At 39.0% G+C, this 24,656-nt stretch overlaps 1 protein-coding gene across 2 annotated transcripts in view; it reads right to left on the reverse strand.

Annotated features, from left to right (window-relative positions):
* Positions 1–24,656, reverse strand: part of LOC141958853 (potassium voltage-gated channel subfamily KQT member 1-like) — a 513,504-nt gene that overhangs the window by 213,273 nt on the left and 275,575 nt on the right. For both annotated transcript variants that reach the window (XM_074901810.1, XM_074901811.1), the window contains 4 exons: positions 14,333–14,408; positions 10,761–10,855; positions 9,742–9,782; positions 622–683 (listed from right to left, as the gene is read on the reverse strand). In XM_074901810.1, the coding sequence (XP_074757911.1) occupies positions 622–683; positions 9,742–9,782; positions 10,761–10,855; positions 14,333–14,408 (274 nt within the window). The remainder of the gene's footprint in view (positions 1–621; positions 684–9,741; positions 9,783–10,760; positions 10,856–14,332; positions 14,409–24,656) is intronic.

Genomic DNA, 24,656 nt, shown 5'->3' on the forward strand with positions numbered 1-24,656 from the left:
AATAGGTTCTTAGTTTTAAGCAAACTTGTATTTTTGTCATCACTTGAATGGGAAAAGCTCTTGAGGATGTTTGGAATAGGTCTAAAAGAATAGACTCTCACTGAGCTTTGGCCTTTAGACATACTTCTAAGTAACTCTAATAACAAAGATGAACATACTCTTGGAGGGAAGACCGTAGGGGAGGGGCAGAATTGATGCAAATATAACCACACAGTGGAAAAAAATTCAGTAATCGTTAAAGAACCTCGAGATTACTAACAGAGATATCAACTGTTGCTATTTAGAAAATCTCCTGATATTAGCCTTTCTGTTTAACTCAGTAATTCTTGTGTGAGAAACACCTTGCCTGTTTACAGTACTTATCCACAAGATGTGTGATTTGGCTTTGACATTAAATTAGTCGCTTTTATAATCAAGAACCAAATCTGTATGGCAGGCAAATGGTTAATGCTGAACAACATGCACATGATACTTCATCAACTCCCTTACAAAAATTAGGATATTATTCTTTATTATGGTGCCCTGTAATTCTAAAGTAAATCATTCCAAGATACTATCTTGCACGTCTGTAGATCAGATATCATTACTGAGGGAAAAAAAAAAAAGCTTTCATGCACTTACCTTATCCTCTAGCCGGATCAGTCTGGCTCCTACAGTATAGTATCCTTTGTCTACCCCTTTTTCTAAATAAAGAAGAATAAAAATGGGACATTCATTAAATAAAGAAGAATAAAAATGGGACATTCATTAAATAAAGAAGAATAAAAATGGGACATTCATTAGATGGAGAATAAACTCAAACTAAGAATTATATCTATGGTATTTCAAGCAAAAAAGAGGCTGGTAAATAGTAGGGTAATATAAATAACATGATTGCAGCAAGAAATAATTTTTTCACGGTGCACATCAGTGAAAGAGGGTAGTTGGAGAGAAGGGAATTAGTTTGTCTAACTGACAAGATTTAGTCTAAAGGGCAACCTGGATCTTGGTAGAGGTAGCCCATGGGCATGAAGGACTATAGATAGCGTCTGAAGCAACTTGATTCCTTGTTTAATTATCTCAGTTAACTGCAGGTAGTTGGATACAACAGGCATGCTCCTTAGGCATAACCCCCATTTTGAATATAATTGACCTGAGCAATGTACACTTTCTGTACGTAAAGAAATCAGAAGAGTTTTCAACCGAGGTTGTAGATGTCGGAGGCAGCACTAGCCGGGGTTGCAAGGGCTGGAGTGGCAGAGATCTATCTCCTCTCTGCAAATGAGAGACACTGGGAAAAGCCCTTGCATCTCCATCCTCATTTTTCCTCCTCGCCTCCCTGACACCTGGTTATTAAAGCCCAGTTACTCCATTTGTTTCACTCGCACACTGCAAATGGCAGGACTGGGAGACAAGACTGAAAACTGTGTGAAGTGGGGTCCATTCTCTGTGTTTATGTGGCCAGTCACAAAGGAATGACAGTTTGGGGGTGTTACTTCACAGGTAATGAAGCACAAAACCACATATATTCTGAGCTGGGAGAAAATATTAATAAGAAAAAAAACCACGTCCCAATACTAAGGTAAGTTAGAAGCCTACGTCAGTGGAAGTTGGAAACATTTTTCTCTACTAAACTGTATTTCCAACACCAGGCTGGACTAATTACTCCGTGTTTGTTCCATAAATTATTCCACTTCTATGAGTGGTTGAGCTTTGTTTTTTAAAGCTACTTAAGTTCGTTTTGATTAGGGCACGAGCAAAATGTGTAGGGTTTACTGGAAGGCAGGTTGGGATGTGAATTTACAGTGCATCAGTGACCACCCTAACTGCCTTGATGTGTGCTCGTTCTGCAGGGAACTCACACTCCTGCATTTCTCAGCGAGTGGTGCTTTACCATTACCATTAGCAGTGTATACGGTTACTAATATATGTTTAATGATATTTCTGCACCAAACTTCATCTCGGTGTATGGTCCACAACCTTAGAGGAAGACTTTAGTGAAAAGCAATGCTAGCAAGTCTACTCTTCTCACTTTCCTTCTCCTCTACAGACCACCTAGGATATTAAAAAAGTCATGGACCCTTGGCAGCTCTGCAAAGACATTAGAAAGGAGACGTGTTTCATCAGAAAACCTGCAGGAGTAAACACCATAAGGAGAGAAAATTCAAAGATTGTTCAAGGGCACTGTGTGGGGACAGAAAATAAGCGACACAGCTTGGCTAGTACACGTGTACAGTTCATCATTCATAAGTTCACAACCACAGAAACCTCTTAAAATAGAAGTGGCTGAGGGTCAAGTTTATATATGTATTCATCTCTGCCTAAAGTGAAATAATTGAATCTGCAGTCTACTTTATAGTTAGTAAAACTGTAGACACTCATCATCTGTCAAAGTATATACCAGAAAAAAACATGCCTGTAAGGATTTCTAAATCGGGATATGATCGGAACAACAGTGGGTAGGTAGTGTTTTTGTTTGGGTGTAAAAGCAAAAAGCCCATCATACCTGAAGAAATATTCCAATAAGCTTTTTTTTGGTTGCTTTTTTTTTTTTTTTAAAAAAAAGGAACAATTTCCTCACCAGCTCTAATTACATCCTTCATATAATCACCAAAAGACATCCCAAAACAACCAAACCAAGTTAATAATGTTTCCTATTTTAGTTATTCTTGAATGTGGTGTGGGACAGAAAACAAGAAAATAGGAAGCAGATAAGCAGTAAGCAGCTATTTTGTGACATGTGGAACTCAAATCAGATGAAGGGAAAAGAATGATACACATGCATGTAGCTGTGTCATGCCCACCCGTTTACTGGCACGCAGGCTAAGTCTCAAAAGGCTGAGGTATTTCCCATTTCTTATTAGCCTCCATTTAAATCAGCATTCAGCTCTAATTTACAAGCATCTACCTCTAGAAAAGACTGTCTTTAAAAGTAAATGGGGTGTGTATACAATGTGCAGAGCATTGTGGTGAGGATGAGTTGAAGTTCAGATAACATTGCTCTGGTACATTTGATTTCTATCTTACGTTCATGCTTTCTCTCTTGAGTCTTTCCCATATGTTAGATATTAAATTATTTGTTTTTACATAGTTGAAAAGATTGCATGGCTAACTGTAAATCTGAAATGTCTTAATTTTTTGGATTCTTTGCTTGGTAATCCAAAATAACTTTCTTTTAGTATTGAGGTTTGTTCTTTGTGTTGGTCTCCAATAACAGATAAACCAGCTGAGCAATCCAGTATCTGTGTACACATATGTGTAAGGAAACATGCATGATCATCATGAAGGGAGGAACAATTATTTATAACTGGATGAAAATACATATGGACAAATTTTAGCTTGGAAGAAAAAAAAAAATAAAATCTTGAAGCAAGCTTGTATCACATGGTTGGTATAACCCCACCATTTTATATACTCAGACTTGAATCAGATGAAACACTAGTACCTTGGGTCATCTTGTCTATTTCTCATCTTTATTAAATACATAACTTCCTCCCCTGAAAGTCTTTGCCCTCCTGAGTATACATACTATACTACTTTCAAAACAACATGATCCTGTGTCTAATTCCTAGTATATTCACAGATGGCCCAATCTCTTTTTCTAGTGATCAAGAGATGCCACTTGTAAAAAAAAATAAAAATTTTGAGGTATTCCCTGCACCATTTAAAAAACCAAGAAAGGCCATCCCTAGTTTCTTCCCCCAAATGGAAGCACATGACATAAACGACTCATTATTCAAGTTTGTTTTCTTTTACAAAAAACCCCAGCAATTACCACCTGAAATTAGTAAGAGGAAAAGATAAAATAAAATGAGGGACAGCACCGTATTCTTAATGTTTTACTCAATTAGTGTGCCCCAGCTCATCAGAATATACTAAACTTGTTAAGAATTTTGTTTTTCTTTGGTTAGAAAAAATATTTATGGGGAACATTAGGACAGTGAATTGCAGACAGATGCTCTGAAAATGATAAAAGCTGGAAATGATCTATTTAGCTTTTACAGAGTGAGAGTCCTTCCTAGATTTGTATGGTGTATACAGCTAGAAAAGAGCTAACTCAAAATTTTTAGCTGAAAGCCATAATTTTTCTTTTTCTTTTTTTTTTTTTTTTTTTTTTTTTAAGCAGAAAATGAGGAATTTGAGCACTGTGACAGCTAGGATACTCCAGATTGCTAAAGACATCTCAAAACCTGGGCAGATTATATCTAGCTCAGTACTGGGACTACAGAAAGCAGGATAGCACAGGAGATACCACAATCTTCTTTTGTCTAACTCAATGCAACTACAGCCTTCTGGATCCGTATTTGTTCCAGTTCTGTAAAAGCTCCATGTAGGCAAAACTGCAATGAGTTTATGGCAAGATCTAGATTCTCAGGTTTATAAACCAGGTGTGCTTCTGAAAATGCAAGTCAGGATTGCCCTTTGAAACCCTGGATCCATAAACTAGCAAATCAAAAAGTGGCCTTAGGCAGCACGACTTCTGAATTTTTCTTGTCAGCCAGAGCCTTTTACAAATGGTAGGTAGAAGAAATTAAAAAGCGGTAAGACATAATCCTAGATCAGGCACTTGTGATTTTTCTTGGACAGCCTGATGAAAATGTAAAAAGTAAACTACCAAAATATTTTAGTTTAGAAGGTTGTACTGCACTACAGTAAACTTTGTGATAAAGCTAACTGCTCCACGATGTTCAACAGCGCTTTCAGTGTACTGAAAGTCAAAATTTCTAGCTTTTTCAAGTTGCAAAAATCTAGCTGCAGCGAGTAAGCTGCCAGGTTAAAGACATGCAATCACTTCTCAACAAGTAAACCAGCCCTAAACAAAAGGTCTGTCTGTCTGCTTGCTTCATTTACCCAGCCTCTGAGATGACACAGTTTGCTCAAGTGGCTCATGAGGAACAATATAATTAATTTATTAGAGAGAAGCTATATACACTGAATCTGATATGAACTACATCACAGTTCTGCCCTTCCTCCAGAAGGTGCTGATGGCAGGATTTGTACACACTGTCATTATACTACATATAAAACAATTAATACAATTGTTCAAAATTAAATGCAAGCTTCTTTATTAGCTTTTTATTAAGAATATAATTCAACACTATTCGGAGGATGTGGATGAACAGTAAATTAGCTGCGAAGTAGGACATCTGTGATATTTCTGCTGGCTCTTTGCATTGAGGTAAATCAACCCCAGTAATGAAACGGACCTTCACAGACAAGACTGTGATCGCCTGACAGAAAATGCCTTACATGGTTTTATTTTTGACCAAGTTCCCATGGATTTGGTCTCCGGGATTGGTGGAATGGATCAGTTCCCGCAGAAATATGGGTATCTCTTATTTCAAATATTAATTGACTTTAAAAGATAAAAATTAAACTAAGCATATTTATTATGCTTTAAAAGATACCGTGACCCAATTTCTTCTTAACAGCTAGGAAGGAAATAGCATTCGAAAGCTTATGTGGCATTTAATGAAAAACAAAAAGCAAACAATGGAACTGTCAAAATTTGACAAGAAAGCCTTTTTCTCTAGGGATTCCCACCTGTGTTCTGCAGACCCAAGAGGTTCAGATGAACTGCAGATAAACATCATCCTTTTGCGTACTTCTCTGAACCCAAACACTAGATCTTTTGTTTTACCTTGGCATTATTCTTCACCTTTGCCCCTGAACAGCTACAGTAAGTCTCAAAAATTGCATTCAAAAGCAATTAACTCCATCATGCGCAGTGAAGGTCAAGTATTACACTCTTCTTATTTGTATCATTACGTGTCTCCTTTGTTAATTCAATAAATTTTATTAACATGTTCTTTGCCTCTATATCAACACTTTCAGTTATTAAGGGGTTTGTTTACTATTACAGGAATCTTTGTTCCATCTTACAAAACTGCATTACCCAGAACACCGAGATATGCTTTCAATGAAACTAAGACAGAGTCTTCTGAGTATACTCCTAAAAATGGGATTCAAGTCTTTGGAAAATTTATTAATTGTCTTAATGTTTTTTAATCTACTCCTGATAGTAGGAGTTTCAAAGAAAGCTAGTAGATGCCAAGACCAGAACGAGTAAAAAGGGAGGATTCCTCATAATATGTGTATGTGAAACTTAAATCATGAGAACTCGTCACAAAATATCACCAATATTAAAAGTTTACAGGGGGAAAGTAGACAAGTTTGTTGAAGACAAGCAAGTTAGAACCACTAAATACACAGAAACCATGCCAGCAAGTCTCTGATCTGCAAATGGCTGAAAGCTACAGGAAGGTTGGAGCCTTTAACATACCCTTTATTTATACATTTCCCAAAGCACCTTGCTTTTGGCTCCACTGGAGTCAGGACTGGTCTGACCTAGCACAGTTTTTATTCTGTTCTTGTATCCTTATCTTGTTTTAACACAGCTTTTAGTGCTTTTTATCTTTGAGAAACTAACTTGAAAAAAAACCCCAATAATTGCTTCCAGTGAATTCAGATTCTGGATCTTTGATGACATCATTCACTTTTGAAAGGTAATAATACTATAGACACACTGCAATTACTTCATATAATATTATCAAAGTTGACAACAGGGTTTCAGCAGCAGTCTGATCCAAAACTCACTGAGGTCACTGGAAAGACTCCCATTCATTTCAACAGGCTTGGAATCAGACCTCAAGATTCTCTGAATGGAAGTATAATAAAACAGAGGGGAAAAAAAAAAAAATAAAAAAAAAGGAGCTGGAAAGGAAAATTCTTCTCATGTTTTTCTCCTTGGCGGTTTAATTTTCTTTGCATTGTCATTTCTCTTTTGCTTGCCATCAATACAAAAATAACACAGTCTGGAGGAAACACCCATATTGTTTACAAATGAGTTTTTTAGCAATGCCTTTGAACTGGGAAAATATCATATTGAAAATACATTTTCAATGTAGAATAAGCCATCCATTCTGAGGAAATCTGAGGAAATCTCAGGAAGAACTCTTTTTCCAGAGGAGGAAAACAGAGCAAAAGTCTGTTTCCACCCAAAACAGACCAATGCTATAACCACTCATCAGTGTTCATCACTCATTTATTGGTGGGTTGGATAATACTGGGATTAATCATAAGCTAACCCTAGTTTTAGTTCCGTAGACTATTTAGCTGGAAACACTTCTCTTATTTTTGGATTTGTGGAGGGTTTAGATAAAATAACTACCAGATCAAATAACTTTTGGTTTCGGTCTTGCAAACCCGTAACTGAGTTTACCAGGTTTTGCATTCCTAATGACGATTTTACTTTCCCTAGTCACTACTTATTCAGTCCATCTGAGGGCAGATCCGATCCATATGTCTTTGCAAGAGGTATGACTTTGTAGAGTTGGCCTGCTGTGGAGGCAGACATCATTCTTAGCGGGGCCACCATGCTTTTGCATCTAAGAGAGCTGTCTCAAAGCAGCTATTCAACAGTCCTGTTGCAAGAAAAGACTAACAAGGGAAGATAGTTGCACAGACACGGATGCCATAATCTTCTCGAGAGCACAGATTACAGCCTTCCCAAATATCTCTGAAGTCCTATGATGCTCTTCACCGTCCATCACATTTCACATTGCCCCACATTCCATCGTGAGTTCTGAAGATGAGCCCAACCTAACTTATCTTACTTCTGGAAGCCAGGTTTTTTTTTCCACATAGTAAGTCAAAGCAAGAATTTCTGATAACCAATGATAACTAATGATAAAAAAACGTGTGGCAGATTTTGACTTGAACTGTTGGGTGGGGGGGGGTTGGTTTGCCCCCTTAGACATCTGGGGCTGTATTTGCAGGCTATCTCTCCAGGATGTGGCTGGTACAGCAAGTTATTGTGTAACCTCAGCCCTACAGGTAGATCATTCACACTTGCTTCTCTTGTCCAATGTTCTACTGTAGGCTTTGCATATGAGTTGCCCAGGGCTGAATCAATCATGGACACAACCCCATGGATCTTCCTCAGTACATTAGACTCTTTTCAACACTTGAACGCTTGCTGAAATCCACAGACCCACCTAAGATCCTCGCAATGGTTGCTACAACCCTTTTGACCCAAGATTTGGTGAGACTAACCCTCCTGAACATCTCCAGCTTCTCAAACTTCTCAGAACATTACTTCACAACTAGCTCCTTTGCAGCCAACACTTCTAATTATTCCTGACCTCTGAAACAAGAAGCTGTTTCCTAGGAAGTGCCTCTAACACTAGTCTTTGAGAGCACAAATTACAGTTCTAATTTGGCAATGTTACATTTGAAATAAAATAATACATTCTTGGAGGTAAGCAAAGCTTTTCCATAAATTTATCTTGCACATTGTGGAATGAATTCCCAAGCATAAATATTTATAACTGTGTTCAAGCTGACAGATTATTTTCCTGTGGTCCAAAACCAGCTCAGCTACAGGGAAAGGGGATTGTACCGAGTCTTCCGCAGCAATCGGATATTAAAAATGTGTTTGAGAGATGCTCCTATTCTGATACTATAAACCATTTAACCACTGATAATATGGCATTTTTTAAAGGCTCTGAAATAACTTTGGCACCTCAGTTGCACTTATGCCCACGAGTGCTCAGAGTCACTCAAAACCATGACAGGGATATGGGACTAGAGTTCCTAAGTCACTTTTGAGCTTTTACGACCAGAGAATGAGATGGGGCCTCTGGAAATTTGAAGTCAATCTCTTGCGATAAAAAAATAAACTCTTCTTTCAGCCTTTCTCATACAAGCACTCTGGTTTCTGGTCTCCATGATTCCCACCACAAGGTTTTCCCAGAATCTCACCACTGTGCACGGCCATACGTTTTCAACTTAAATGTATTTATAGTCAGTTCACAAACATTTTTCTTCTGCTTGCACTGTCATTTCCCTTATGATTCTTTTTGCCTCGCAGGTAATTACTCCCCTTGCAGATAATTACTCCCCTTGCAGAATTAACAGACAGCCCTTTCCAGGACTTTGCTTTGCTATGTTAAAAAGAACAAACTTCTGTTTCCCACTAATGGAATAGGTTTGCCTTTCTCCTAGTTATCCCAGTATTTCTTCCCAATTTCTGTCGCAGTTAGTCTGTCCTAAAGGTGTGGAATCAAAGTTTTGCACAATATGCCACATAAGACCTTACCTGAGTCATGTGCACTTCCCTGTATGTACTGAAAATCTCTCTCCCGATTCTAGGATCAGAATAATTTTTTTCATGGATATGTCACAGCATTTCTTACATTCAGTTGGCGTTTGCTTACATTAATTAGCAGACCAGGCCTTTCTTTTTCTCAGACATGCCAGACGCCTCACTGCTATTATCATGTAGGAGACTTTTTTTATTAGTTTCCCTGTGCTTGATCTTGCATTTTTTTATGACTGAATTTCATACCACTTCTATCACTCTAGCATTCAAGGCTACCCCAGTTCTTTTTTCTGAAAGAATCTCTTGATCTTCCTTTGAGCTTTCCAAAACTGAAATCCATAGGTTGTTCAGAAGTGGAACCAACGTATACTCTAAATCCAGCACAGTAAAAAAGAGTATTTTCGTGGAAAAATTTCCAGCAATATGTTTCCAACTCATGGTGCACCGATACACATTTTTAACATTTATTCTTAATTTCCATTTACTCCGCTACCACCTGAATGCAAGGTATTTATCTTTCCACAGTTATTCCAGGTCTTATTAACAGAATTATATATTTATGCATAATTGGCTGGATTATAAATCCATATTACTGTAGGCATAGGTATTTTCACAAATTTATGAAGTTAATAATTTTGCATAAAATGCAGTCACTATACCTGGGAGGAAAAGGCCTGGCTTTCCCAAGGAATGGTCCAATCTGAAAAACAAACAGAGAATTACCACCAGTGAAATTACGGAGCAACTTAAACTCTGTTGCTAGGAAAAGCATAGGAACATAATTTACATGAGAATTTACAGTAGATTTAAACCTAAACCAAAGTAAAAACATGAGACTAGCATGATTTTTCTGCACATAGTCAGCTGTTTAGTTCTTTAGAGGGTTTTTTTCCAAAATCAAACCATATTATTATTTTTTGTGAGTACTAATATTTTTATGTCTTAGACTTTCATCTTGTAACTCAAACTTAATTCTCCCGTGTCATATGTAATTTAATAACAAAGACTGTACAGACAGAATGGCTTCTTAATAACATTTGCAACTATTCCTTGAATCTTCTGCAGGCGGATTTAATATCTATATATGTTGACACAGTAGATTCCATTGAATAGATTTTTTTTTTTTTTCCGTTTAATTTAGGGGCCAGAGGAGTTCAGTCTGGTGTCCCAGTCCATAGTGTTAATTTGTAAAGAGAAAAGCACTTTGTGCTGAAACAGAAGTGAATAGTTTTGTGGCAAAATATTTCAGCTGCGATTCCCAAACTTGGAGAAAGCATGTGGGAGGAATGTGGGAAGGAAAAAGTTCCAGATAGAGAAGGGAGCACAAGTGAACCAGATTTCTCTCAGTTGTGAAGAACCACAGAGAGGGAACAGAAAGGTAAATCATTATTTGAAAAGTTTTCCTTTTCTAAGAAGAGGGCGGAAAAGCTCACTTCACACAGCATGCACCTTAATTTCTTTTAATTTCACTTGGAGGAGGAGGAGAGGAGGATCAAAAATAATTGTAAACTTGGTGATAAAAAAGGGTTAAAAATGATTCCAAGTTAAATCCTCTAGATATTGTGCTCCCCGTTGTGCTTGCAATTTTGGACAATTACTGTTCATTAAGTACACATCTCTCCTAAAGCCAGCTGGCACCAGAGAAATCAAATATTTGATGAGGTAGACAGGGCCTTACCTTCTTTGAAGTTCTTTTATCCGAACCATCATATTGAGGTGTCCTTGTGAGTACTGTTCAATCACATCACGTACATCGTACGGTTTCCGAGCTTGCTGTGAAAGGAGATTGAAAGGTAAATATAGTTTAAACTTGATTTTTATTTCAGACAGGCCTTCATCCTATTTTTTTTTATCTCCCAGAGGATATTTGCTTGCCATTTTGCAGCAGTTGTTGTAATGAATAAAAAAATATGTAGGCATTGTGGTAGTGCATATTTATTGTGAAGATGGAGCCAAATGATTCCCATTTACTGTCAGTCAGAATCATGTCTTCGTGTTACTTCATACTGAGCAGAATATTAGATCAGTGTATTGAAAAAACACAAATCCAAGATATATAGTTTATCTAAGACTATCATGTGTGATATCTCTTGGCTCATTCCAAACCCATATGTTAATCATAATGTCAGAGGACTGAACCACAGAGAGAGGTCCAATCCATAAGACTTGGACCCAGAATCAAACGCCTCCAGAGACTAAAGATGTCTGGTGACAGAAATATTATTGCTTAAGTATGTGGGAGGACAGATGCTTTACATAAGTCTGAAGACTGATACACGTAGGTTTTGTTTGTGCTTCTCTGTCTTTAATGATACCTACAAGGTCAGGAAAAAAAAGATGTAATTCAAATAAATAAAAAAGGACAGATAGAAAAATTCAAGAGGGCTAAAAAACTGCATCTGCCCAGCTTTATTCCAATTCTAATGAGAATCCAGATGCTTCTGCCAAGCTCTGGTTTCTTGCTATAACTACTAAGGCAGAGTCTAGAGAATTTGCATAAAGTGATGTGATTATAAACAGCACGGCATGGTAAAATTTTATCAAGTAAAATTAATGTGTGTGCATGGCAGAACGGACATAAATTATGTCCTTTTGAAAATACCAGCATTTTGAGAGCCATACCAAGCCCTATGGGAAATGTGGGGCAAGATGTCTCCTTTCTGGCTCTGGCTCAAGAAAAGAAAAAAAAAGAAAAAGAAAGGTAAACTGCAAATCTAGTAATTGGAAATTACTGAAAACAGCTCATTAGTCATCTTGTTGTCTGTTTCCACTCTGTCACAGCTTCAGCCAGAGCCATTAGCATGCACCACTGCACACATGCATTGAACACCTACAGTATGTGCTGGAGTCATGCTTGGAAGGCAGCCACAGGATCCTAGAAATTTCAACTGAAAGCATGGAACTGGAATGGAAACAAATCCTGTGAAATGAATGAAGAAGCAAAAGCTCTTCGTGATAAAATGCCTTCCTCGCACTCAGCTGTCAGCACTTACCTGCATTATTACTTTCAGAAGAGTTCATCGCTTTGGTAGTGTGCGTGTACATTTGTGTGCATTTGTGGGAAGAGATACTTTGTGGGGGTGGGAGGTTTCAGATTTCAGTTTATCGCCTTCTTTTATTTTTTTTTTTTTTCCTCCCCTCCCCAGCTTCACATTTTGCAGACGCTGACACATCACTATTTCTGGCCAGAAAAGCAGCCTATTGTCTTCACCCAGAGAAACAGTGCCAGTATCACTCTTTAGATTGACTAGCAGGGGTGCTTTGAGAGCATTTTGGCTAAATCCTCCGTCCTTTCCTTTGGACATTCTCTCTATTTAAACACGATGCATGGCGCAGAGCCTAGATGTGCTGGGGGATTTTTCCCCACGTCCCTCCCTTCTCCCCCATGGGCTACTATATGCATAATTAATTCTACTCATTCCCAATGAAATTTCTTTTCTCCCTCAAAAGAAGTCCTCTATTTGTTATCCTTTTTACCAAATCATCAACCCCGAGTCCTGTGGTTGCAAAGTACTGTACACTGCAGTCTGCTTGAGTCCTCTCTAAAGCATAGTAAAAATATCCTTCCAACTTTCACCATTTCTCTCTCCTCTTTTCCCATAAAGCTTTAGCTCTGAGCATCTTATGTCCTGCCAAATGCTGGCACAATCTCTTGTCATGTTTTTATTAGGAAGTGCTAGTACAATACAATTTAAGGCGGGAGGTAATGGGCTTCCAGGGAGGTTTGGTAAATGCAGAACTTGAAGAACTTCTTTAACTTTCATTCTCTCCATTCTGTCCATAATCCCAAATCCCGGCCAGTCGGGCTCAGTGTTCTACATCCAGTGTGCTTAGAGCTCCTAATGAAAAACTCAAAATAATATTACCCAGCTTTGAACTTCCAAAATCTAATTAGCATGGGGAGTCCCATAAGCTATATTTCACAGCCCCAAGAAAGAAAAAAAAAAAGGAAGATAATTCCTTCTCCTTCCCTATCACTAATACCAACCCACAGAATAATTTTTATCCTAACCTATTTATATACTGATTTTATTTTCCAGGAACAACATCTTTAATCTTCCTCTTTTTTTTTTTTTTTTTTTTTTAATTTCCCATAGTTTTCCTGTCTGGTGTATTTACAATACAATCCTGCTCTCCTGTTGTTTGCTGAGTCAAACTAGTTTTCTTTCATACAGTAAATTCATCTGAAGATACGTTTCTGCATGAGCTTGAGGAATGTTATGTACTGTTCTGTCTGCCCTAATTCAGAGACTTCTGAGTGCTGTGAACTTACCTCAAACTTCTATCCCTTGCAATTAAGTGCTCAGCTCTAATCAAACTTGCTTGAAATTTAAATTCTTGATTTATCTTTTTAAAACCTCTTCAAAAGGATTATGAAATTTGATTAACTTGCAGTGGACCCTCCTGAACAAAAAAGCATGAACCTTCAGATGGAAATAACAGAGGCTTTGAAAATCAGGCCAGAAGTTAATTATTCATTTCCATGGCATCACCAGCACATGGGTGATGAGAATGATGACACCAGAATCACATTCCAAACAAGTCTTATCATAATGGGCCTTAGTAAACAGGCGAAATAAGACAGATTTTCCAGTGAAGCACATTTAGTTTGAGCACTTTGTAACCTGATTGAGAAATTTAACTTGAGACTTCATAAAGACAGCAGATTTCCAGAGGGAAGATGCTCTACAATTTTATAAAATACGGCCTCTCTATAGTGTCCCATTCTGGGAAAATTGGGAAATGTGGGCCAAAAAAGTGAAAGCAACTTTACACAGCACAGTACTCATCAGTAAGGTCTTTTGATCTGTCAGCTGTACGTAGCATGCAACTGGTTGAACCAGTTGTTAGATGATCAGTATAGGGAGTAACAGTATTTTAGCTGACCCTCCAACAGTCTTTTCTTCACTTCTAGTAGATGGGTAAGTAGTTTGTATATTGGTCAGTATAGCAAAACAAACAAACAGAACCCCAACAAAACAAACGCACTAAAAAAAGAGAAGTGAGGAGTAACTGTGCCAACTCCACAAATTCAGAAAGTTTTCATCTCGTACTATACCCATGGATAGTTGATAGTTTTGCCCACGCTGTGAAAAAATCCACATACAGTAAGTGCGAGGCCAAGAGCCTAAACAATACCTTTGATGTATTACAATCACATGCACAAAGACAAGTCCGCTCTCAGAGCACATTCAGTGTCATATATACTTAAGCTTTCAAATTGTACTTATGGTTAATGGTGCTGCTTACCTGAAATTTTCTCCTGGCTACAAAATACTGCATTCTCCTGATGACTTTTACAGCTGTTCGATGTGCTTCAGTTAATCTGCCAAGAAGGACAAACAGACATAGATCAGTGGGGGGAAAAAACAAAAAGTAGGAAAAATATGTTAATGGAAGATACGGACTCTAAGCACCAAAATCTACAAATATGTTTTATGTCCACAGTGCAGAATTGCAGCATAAACCACTGTGTGTGCATGTGTATTTTGATCTGTTGCTTTACCCTCCTGCATGTTGTGGTTCTAAGTATAAAAAAGTGATAAGCGAGACAATGAAAGCAGGTGTACAGAGGTAATACATGTGGAGAGGATTAGATGGGATTACTCTCAATGCATACAACTGGCATCACTCTGAAGAATGTGAAACATTTTTAGAACCATAACTGCATTTCTTAATTTATTAAGTGTTTGCCCATGAGCCACACTGCACAGAAATTAAGTCTGTTAAAAGTACTTTGAATTCTCTAGGAAGGAAAGAAAAATGGAAGTATCACACCTAAAAAAAAAAAAAAAAAAGCACAACACACCCTCTCGATATGCACGTATGTGTGCGTGTGGCTGACTGTATTGGTATTCAAACACAGAACTGGACTTATTATAACTCAGAAATATCACTTCACCCAGAGGATATTTGCAAAACATTAATTGTGCCACTTGGCTGGCAATTAATTACCACACCTCCTTATTTACTGTGAATTTTGGACAGGTATAGAGGAAGCAGGAACATGGCAATTATAAGAACAAGTATTTTATTTAAGGACTGACTCCTTCCCCATGGACTTCTTCATTCATTCAAAATAAGCGAACTAAAGAAAACAAAATTTTCCTTCCCAGGAAGCTGCATTGTTAGGAAACCTATGTTCTATGCAGACAGCATCTTTGATACGTGATGATAACCCTAGGAAAGCCTGCCAGCAAGATTCTCAAGTCTGCTGAAAACACAGTCTGCCAACTCTTCCCAGTGTATCTGACTGGGAAGAGGAAGCATTGGCTACGCCACCTCCTTGGATGCTACAGTTTAGAGAAAAAGCCTTTAAAAAGCGGAAAGATTACATGTATTAATTCAAAGTGAAGTGATAAAAGCCAAATAAACAGGGCCTGTATTTAAGAATTAGCGTAGTTCCTCATTTTCATAATTTCTCTTGGCTAAAATTAGTGTTTTTGATTGGGTGAGATACTACAGCCACAGGAACAGTGTTTTCAAAATAAGCTTTCAGTAGCTTTTTCTTGCTCTTTGGATTTCAAGGCCCAGTTTGATAGTAAATCCATGCACAAACATGTGTGAAACTCAGGTGTCTATACTACATATATCCTCACACTGCAAATATCGATGTATCTTCATGCACATGCCCAAATATATACACTCACACGTGCAAACACAGAAGACAATACAGGGTGAGCACGATTCAAGAACCATCCTTGTTGTATACCATCAACAGCATCGCTAAGAACGGATCTTTGCGTCTGTGTAAGCCCATCAAAGGGATTTCAGAAGTGCCACTGATGGACTACCAGTAGTTTAGCCTACAGGACGTTTATTATGGTGAAAGAAAAGCTCTCAGCTTGAGACTCAGTGCCCCAGCTGAGCTCCTGTGGCTGGTGACTAGAATGGAGACAACATTCTGCTTGTAAATGGCACATACTTGATAGAGAAATCTTTGTCTCTCAGCCCATACAAGTAACATATATATATTTATAACCAGAAAAGAATGACAATTTAAGGTTTAGGGTTTACCCTACCTCCTTGGTGTACCAGTTAAGATAAAAGCTTGAAATTATCCCCTTCCTCTAAATGATGTAAGACTGCATATATACACTTAAGAGGGGCTTTTTTTAGGGTAATCCATATGAGACAGTTCATGCGTTGTTTAAACAGCCTTAAATAGATAAGCTTAAAGAAGTCAGAGATGGAAACAGACCAAGGCAGTAATTTCCTCCTAACTCCCCTCCTTCAGCAAAAATCAGAGCTATAGAAAGTTTTCCAACGTGTTATGAAGTTTAAGTGTCCAAAACCATGAGGCTGACTCTTGGAACCTGGCTCACAGTTGAACAGGTCTCACTTTTATAGAGAAAAGGTATTTATTTGTGAAATAGAGCAAAGAAAATCACCCAACTCTAATTCAAAAGCACTTGATATTGGCCTGTTCCAACTGGCAAAATTGTCACCAATCCTATTGGGAGCAAATTTTGAAAAAGGAGTAAATTGCTGTTCAGATTTGATGGTCAGTAGTATTAAATTGAGGGACAGAGATACATGACACCTGGCTTTAACGGAAAAAAGTGTGAAAAGGTGCAAATCCACAGACTGAGATATCTGGATGTGTTATCTTAATTGCCTCAATAAATCCATAAGGGGCATAACAGCTCTAAATGAGAGAGAGCAGCTCTAGATGAGTTAAACTCCCTGTTTGTACGGTAAGCAGAGCTATCCTCTGGACGGGCCATTGTGGCTGACAGTGATCCTAAACATTTTTGGAGATTTTAGATGATTTTCATAGTTTCCTAGCCCAAATGTCCAGAATGGATAATTACAGCTATTATTGTCCAGGTTACATTCATCCCTGTATTTAGCCCAACACATTTATCCTGCTAAACTTTTTATTTTAGCCCAAAACCTTGGATGAGGCAAAACCCTTTCCGTCTTGAGCGTGTCAGTCTGTAACATGCCAAAAGCATAGAACAGGAGAGAACAAAAGGCCAGAGATGCTTTAGGTCATGCTTTAGTAATGCTCAGTAGAAACACAACACTGCTTGCGGTGGTTCTTCTAGATATTTTGTTATGTGACCCATGAAACAATCACCCAAGGGGGCTGTGGTAGACACCGCACTTGCACACTCCTTCCTTGTGGCATTTTCTACTGACAGAAGACAGAGACAGATCTTCACAGGTATTATGGTGCCTAACTCCCATGGAGGTGAAGATTTAACAGCTTTCATATCTCTAGCTCTCAAATGAAGTCAGTAGGACCTAAGCCCTTGCTCTAAGTAGGAATATCAGTGGGTGTCCCTGTGAAGGCAGCCAAGCTCTGCTGCCTCTGTGCAGCAGAGGGCAGTGGCACACACACACACGCACACAGAAATGCTTTCCAGCACATTTTTAAAATAATTTAAATTGTTTAAAAGCTTTACCCATAAACCCAAGCATAAAAGCTAGACTTCATAAGGGTCCATGCTGAGGTGGGGTGTCACTATTGGGCGGGTTGGTTTTTGTGTTTGTTTTGCTCAAAAGAACATGGTTAGAGTTTTATTGACAGACAACATAGTTTCCCATCTTTTAACCTAAGCAACAGGTAAGAAGGTTTTGTTAAAACCTTCCCCCAAAAGACTGAAAAGGAGAACAAAATGACATTTCAACAGAAGTGATCAGGATTTCGGAAAGTTATGAGCACATAAAAAAATTAGTAATGGAAGCTTGTAACATCTGTGACTATAATGGATACCATGAGATGTCTGCTGAAGTATACTTGGATCCATAAATTATCTACATATAGATTTATATAATCATCTATAACTATGTTTTTAAGTAGGACCCAGGCCTTGGACCTGTTTGCAAAACAGCGTTGTGTTCCTCACCTCTCTCTTAACTGACTGCTCAGCAGGATGCTCGATTTCAAAAGCAGTCCAACCCATTCTTAAGTACAATGAGTCTTTCCTAGTCTGGACTCCTGGGCTCTCATATGCCTGTGGTAGGGCAGGGAAAAAGAGGAGTGGGTGGAGAGCCTGGAACATGTATGTTAACAAAGGAGTCCCCACCCTGGTCTGATGTTGAGTAACTCACCGGCAATTATTCTAGAGGGTGAGGGGGAAAGGGGCCCCTCTTTGCTGGCTGGCTCGACCTTCCCCTCTGCAGGGTTTGACTAAACCCATGTGGCTTCAGGGCCTGGCAGGAGAGCCCTGCGCCAAGGAGGCACTGCCAGCCCCAGGTTTGCTCCTCGGCTTGTGGCTCAGAGAGCACCGTGAAAAGTCACTACTTCTACCTTAAAAACACTTGGATGCATTTAAGACACTTGTATGGTTTGTTTTGGTTTTTTTTTAAAAAACTGTAGAAAGGCAGTAGCCTAAGCCAAAGAAGCCAAACATTTTCAGTTGAGAATAACTGAAGGAGGAAAGAGAGATGATCAAATCCAAAGCAACTCTGGAAACTATCCACAGGGATTTTATTTCTTTTATTTTTTTTATATTACTCTGTTTGTTAAAAGTTTGTGTTGGCCAGTTCAGACCTACTCTTTTTCTTCTTCTTTTGTATGGAGTCTGATAACTTTCAGCTTAATGTGCTTTGGAACAACCAGGGAATATTTTAAGTGAAAAACAGATATGGAAACAGACCCTAAACCCAGGCAAAGTTACAACTATTCCAGGCCATGCTGAGACACAGCTCATCTCCAAACAAGCTTGTTATCAGGGTGATGTACCTTTCAGTCCAGAAGCATTTTTTTTAATCAGGTTCATTTCGGTGTAGAGCCAAAGGGAAGGACTATTCAGGCTGTCCTGCACAACGGCTGCAGATAGTGGAACGTGCATTCCAGGCTGGTTTTCCTGCCGTTTATTCAGGTGTCGTGAATTAAAAGAGCTATTCAGTGTAACGTAACTGCTTTGATCATGAACTGTGGAAAATAAAGGCCGCTTCAGCAAGGTCAGTTAGAGCTCTCTGGCCCAATTTGCAAAACTGGTTTGAGGATACACACTTACAGGACTTGGATTACTGCTGAGCTTCGTTCGTTTGTTACGTTTTGATTGCTTAGCGGGAAAACACATATAAAGTCACACTAACTTTATTTTAATACTGATCATTGGATAATGTTGTAACTCCTGCCCACAGTAACATACAGCATCATCTATTCTGGAGTTGTTCACTTGACATTAGTTTCTAAGCCAGCACAAACAGCGACTAGGTCAGTGATGGCAACTGAAATGTAGAGAAGTTATTTGAGAAGCTCAGCCCTCCATCTGCCTTTTTGTTTTCCCATCACATTTGATTAAGATTATTCACTTTCCAGCTCTGTTTCTGGGAAAGAACTTCGATTCTCAGTCATAACTTTAATTTTTCTCATGTACAGTTATCTCAAATGGGCTGATATTTTATTAGGCAAAATATAAAGCAAGCCTTATTTGCACTGAAAGCATTACCAGAATCAATACAAAACATGAAATGTTGGAATCACAGGGTGCTTTTTGTCTCCAGATGCACATAGCACAGACTGCTCGCTTTCCGAGGTGAGATTTTTCATTAAACTGCAGATTCCCACTGTTACTGAAGGGCAATATTTAGCAGAGATTAATATCACCTATATTCGAATGGAACTAGACTGTGTAATTATCCTGTCGTATGGGTAGTATGCACCAATAAATTGGGGGGAAAAGAAGGGTGGGAAAACAGAAATCATAAAGTACATAAAATTAAAGAGTTTATTACAGACAGGCGCAGCAGTCTATATGCAGTCACGTGCACTATGTGGACCTTCTATTAACGGAGACATGGTGGAGATAGATGGTATCCATCATAAGAATCGTAAAAGAAGTTTATAAATACTGAGGGAAGTTACAATGTCCCAGTGAAAAAACAACAACAAAAATCTTCCTACCAACAAATGAAAATAAAATTAGTATTGCTTTCAGTGAAGCAAAGCTGGACAAAATGCTCTGAGACTTTTAAACCACTTGAGTTAAGAGAAGGTGGCAGCTTGAATCTGACATGCAAACACCTGGAAATGTCAGGCGATGATTCTGATTCCAGAGCTCACCTCAAGCCAGGAGCAGCAGAGAAGTACAACAGAAATATAGCAGGAGAGGTTTCCAGTCTTGTAACATTTCATCAAAGCCTTGTGAAAAACAGATACTCCTGGACAATTTCCACCACTTACGTGATGGAAATTTTATAAGATGCTATTTTCACTGAAACCTGAGAAAACATTTCAGAAAATGTTGGCATAGCTTTATTTTTCCCTTTATTCCGAAACATAGTCCCACCTTAAACCTACCTCATCTCTATTCTAACCATATCCTTATCTGAACCTTTTCTTTTCAAGCCCATGTTTGGCTCAAAACTATAAATAAATTAGGATTGGCTTCTCTCAAAACAGAGCAGCCTGGAGGCCTATTTGGCTTCATCAAGCTCTGCTGACAGCCTCAATTTATGAAGGAATGCTGCAGATCCTGCAAATCCCTCCTCAGCAGGTACAGTCCCAGGCAAAGGTAGGAAAGAGTGCAGAAGTGACATGTTCAATGGAGGGGCTGCATTCTGGCATCTGGTTATTTTGTGGAAGGTTTTGTGGCATTTGCTATCTCCATCCATCCATCACCATATACGCTGCTGCCTCTCTGAATTCATTCCAGAATGCGATTGCCTCTGCTTCTACTTGCCTCTCTAACGTGGCCTTCCCTGAAGTGAACAAGAAAGAAAGCAGATTTCCTACAGCGGTGCTCCAAGGGATTGGGGCAGGGAAGACGGATAGTGCAGGGACAGAAGAAGAGCTCTGAGGAGAAACTGTTAGAAGAACTAGGACATCATTTATGGGGAGCAACTGGAAGACAATATATTGGCAGAGGAAGCACCCCTGGGAGAAGCAGCAATGAAGGGTGTTTTCTTGATGTTGTCCATGAACAGAATAAAAAAAGTAGAAAGCTCCTGAAAATAATCAGAGGTAGATGTAACCTGCTCACTGAATGTAATTTAATGAGGAAGAAAACCCCTTGAACTTTGAGTTGTTTATCTCATCCCTAGACAGTTGGAGTTTTCAGTTACAAGTTTGTTCTGTAATATTACAGAGTGGGTTTATTGAGAAAGTGGGAGAAAAGCTCTGTGTTAGTCCCTTGCTAATTAAAATGCATAATTAAAATGAGTAATTAAGCTTACTACAGAATGCTCTTGTGTCTGGGAGCCCAACTGCCCTTGAACAACAATTCATCTGCTGAACTGTCTCTGAGAACTCAAGTAACCATTGGTATTTTGGTTACATCTTTCTTCTATGTTTTGTTGGCAGCAAAATAAAAGTGCCCGGTCTCTCTTCTGCCATTTCTTCCATTATTCCTGCAGTGTCAGAACAAACAAGATGATATCAGAGGGATGTCTTTTCAGTGTGGAAATACAAACACAGAAACGTGTTTTGGTGTGTTTTTTTGTGTTTTTTTTTTTTTTTCTGAGCAAGCAGCTTCTAGAAATTGCCACAATAACTTCCTGTATAAACGCTGTACCATGACAACTTCTGGTCCCAGGACAGGTGAAATACTCTTGTCCCCACTCCAGTTCTCATTTGCTTAGAAAAGAGACACTAGCCACAACCAACCACACTTCTTGGGAGGTGGACAAACGCCAGCAGGCAATGACATGTTTTTACCCCACATATTACAACAGCTGCTGATCCTACCAGATAAAGGTATTATTTTCACTTCTCTCTCCTTCAGATGTGGTCTTCATCGATTTGACATTTAAAAAAATGCCAACAGAACTGAATGCCTAGCTAGTAAAAGGTACTGCAGAGACAGCCATCACCGAGCCCAACCAACCTCCCAGCAGTGGAAGTGCCTTTCTGGAATCCAAACAGAATGATAGAGCCTTATTCGATGGGCTCTGGTTTGCTCACTTTAAAAAGTGCCACAACCCAAATTAATGAACTTTAATACTTCATTTTCCTCTTCACTGTATTCAGCATTTATGGGAACAACGTGGTGTTGTTAATATACACCAATGGCTGAGCGCTGTATTTATGCCTCAATGATTTTCTGTCATGAGAATATAATGCCTGGCAAAGACTGATTCTCTGAAATACCAGTTTGTTTGGGGTCATTAATCTTAATTCCTATCTTGCCTGAATAGGAACTGGATAACAGTCAAGTCAGGGAATAGTTCTGAGAATTAAAACTTCAATGGCTTTTGGGCTGCCCAAGGCTTTACATTTCTTTTAAAAAATAAGTAATGAATTAATCTGCACCAAGTTCTAGTGAGAGACCCTGTGGAATTGAGCAAAATGCTTCTTGTGGTTTTAAAAAACAAAAAACCAGTGGCTTTTGGCAGGATTTTTCCTTAGTAGCTCTTGTGATTTAGTAGTTACAGCAGGGGCTATGGAAACACAACTCCTGGGTTCTTGAACTGATTGATTTAACTGGCCTCTGTCTCTCTGGGTGATCTTGTGCAAGTCCTTTTACCTGGCTATACTCTAGTTTATATGTCTATAAATGTAAAATGTCTGTAAGTGTAAAACCTATGTTGTGGAGGTGTCATGAGGCTTACTTCACTGAGGATTTTAAGGTAATTAGCAGTCCCAGACGAAGATGGATTTTATCTCTAGAATGACTCAGCAGAAAAAAAAAAAAATATAAAAAAGAGTAGTGACATGTTTTTCTCTTAATGATGATAAGGAACAAGGGACACTGATCTGCAGGCTTGGGGTAAACTGCCACGTCACTGCCCCCTAAACAGGGTCTATTTTCCAAAGCAATCTCCCCTCTCCAGCTTTGCAACCTCTGTTACTCCTCTCCTGAGCAACCTGTTTGGGAATGAGCTCCCGTTCACCAGATACTCAGCAATGCAAACACATCCACAGCATCCGAAGCCAAACAGGACCATTAGATCGTGAACGTGACCTGCTCAACAGTGCAGGGGATTGCATTTCACACAGCTGCCCTTGCCCTGAGCCAAAAACCTTGTGTAGGACTAAAGTAACTTTCCAGAAAGGCATCTGGCCTTGATATAGAGACCTTTATATACTGTTAAAAAGTGCCTTATTTTTTATTTAAATTTGTCACTATTCAGCTTTGAGGATCCTCTCTCCAAATGGAGTAGCAGCAATCTTACCCTTTTCCAGCCCTGTCTTTCTCCCAGCGACCTTTGGTGGTGCCAGATTCTCTGCCTCTGGCCTGGCTGGGAGACCAGGCTCTAGTGTAGGAAGAGAGAAATTACTGCTTTCTGGGGAATCGAAAGCAGAGACTGAAGTCCTAAAACATTTTTATCATTATTTTTCTGCCTGTGGTTTAAGTCATGCTATCAGTAATTACAGAGATTCAAAATGGAAATGCTTAGACTGGCAGGAATGGAGAATGAATGGGAAGGTCTGCACGTGGAAATGTCAGAAAGGGGAAAACCAGCACAAAAAGCCCCATGAGGATGTCAGGTGCTCGTGGGACTTAGACCACCAGTGTCACAGAGCATTTAAGAGCATCTTCTGAAGATACCCAGTTCAGGAACACAAACGAGCAGGTACAATCAGGAACTGCCTCTGCTTAGACTGAAAAAGGACTCCAGCCACTAATAGGTGACGGTGGGAAAATACACAACAAGGCTGGAGTCTTAAGACACACCTAGTAAGGAGTACAAAGAATAAATCCTAATGATTCCCAGAGGTGGGAGAGCACAGAGAGGTAAAAGATCCCAATCAATGTCAGGTCCCGAAGGCAACAAAGGTTCAGTGGCACCTGGTTGCCACCCTGAGGAGGTCCCAGCAGACACGATGTGGAGACTCAATAGAGCCCTACTTGGCCCTCCACACAACTGCAAGAAATCCTGTGCAGCCCACTTGGATACGTGCAGCTGGGAGACGGGATGGTGGACAGAGTGCTCGGGTACACACACCTCTGTATCTGTGAGTACGAGATTACGACAGTGTGAGTCACTGAAACCAGCCATTTTAAATTAAAAACACCTTGTTCTCCCTGAATGTCTTTAAATTAAAAACACCTTGTTCTCCCTGAATGTCTTGTATCCAGTTTTGGTAGACAGTCACCAGTTTATACCAGCAGAAAATATTCTCGAAGGCTGCTTCTAAAACTGACCATCTGATCATCTTAATATTTGCCTTTCAAAGGTCTTGTCAAAAACACGGATATTCTCACAACAGCCTTGTGAGCTCCCATTACCAAGTCACAGCCAATTGAGAGCTCCAACACGAGTTTCTACAAACCCATGTGCCAAGAAAGAATTATCACTTTGCCGGTAGAAGAACTGGCATTTCAAAACCAGATAAAAAAATCATGATTTTTTTTTTTTTTTTTTTTTTTTTTAATTTTAGCATCTATAAACTAGTTTTCAAACAACAGTGATCATACTCACAGAACCTCACAGGGAACTTTGTGCGGCCACAGGCACTTATTATTTTTCCACTCTGTATTTCATGTAAGAAGATGCATAAAGATCTTACAGGCCTTGCTTGCCTAATACTGAAACTATGCAGTGCTTATCAATAGTTTACTACAGAAATAAACGTCCTGCTAAAAGTTGCAAGCATCACTTGGGCAAAACTATCACTGAAACCAGAAATTTTGCTGAGCTCCTTATTTCAAGAGATTTCATTTGCTCATTG

The sequence above is a fragment of the Athene noctua genome, chromosome 3, assembly GCF_965140245.1.
Source record: "Athene noctua chromosome 3, bAthNoc1.hap1.1, whole genome shotgun sequence".
Taxonomy (NCBI): domain Eukaryota; kingdom Metazoa; phylum Chordata; class Aves; order Strigiformes; family Strigidae; genus Athene; species Athene noctua.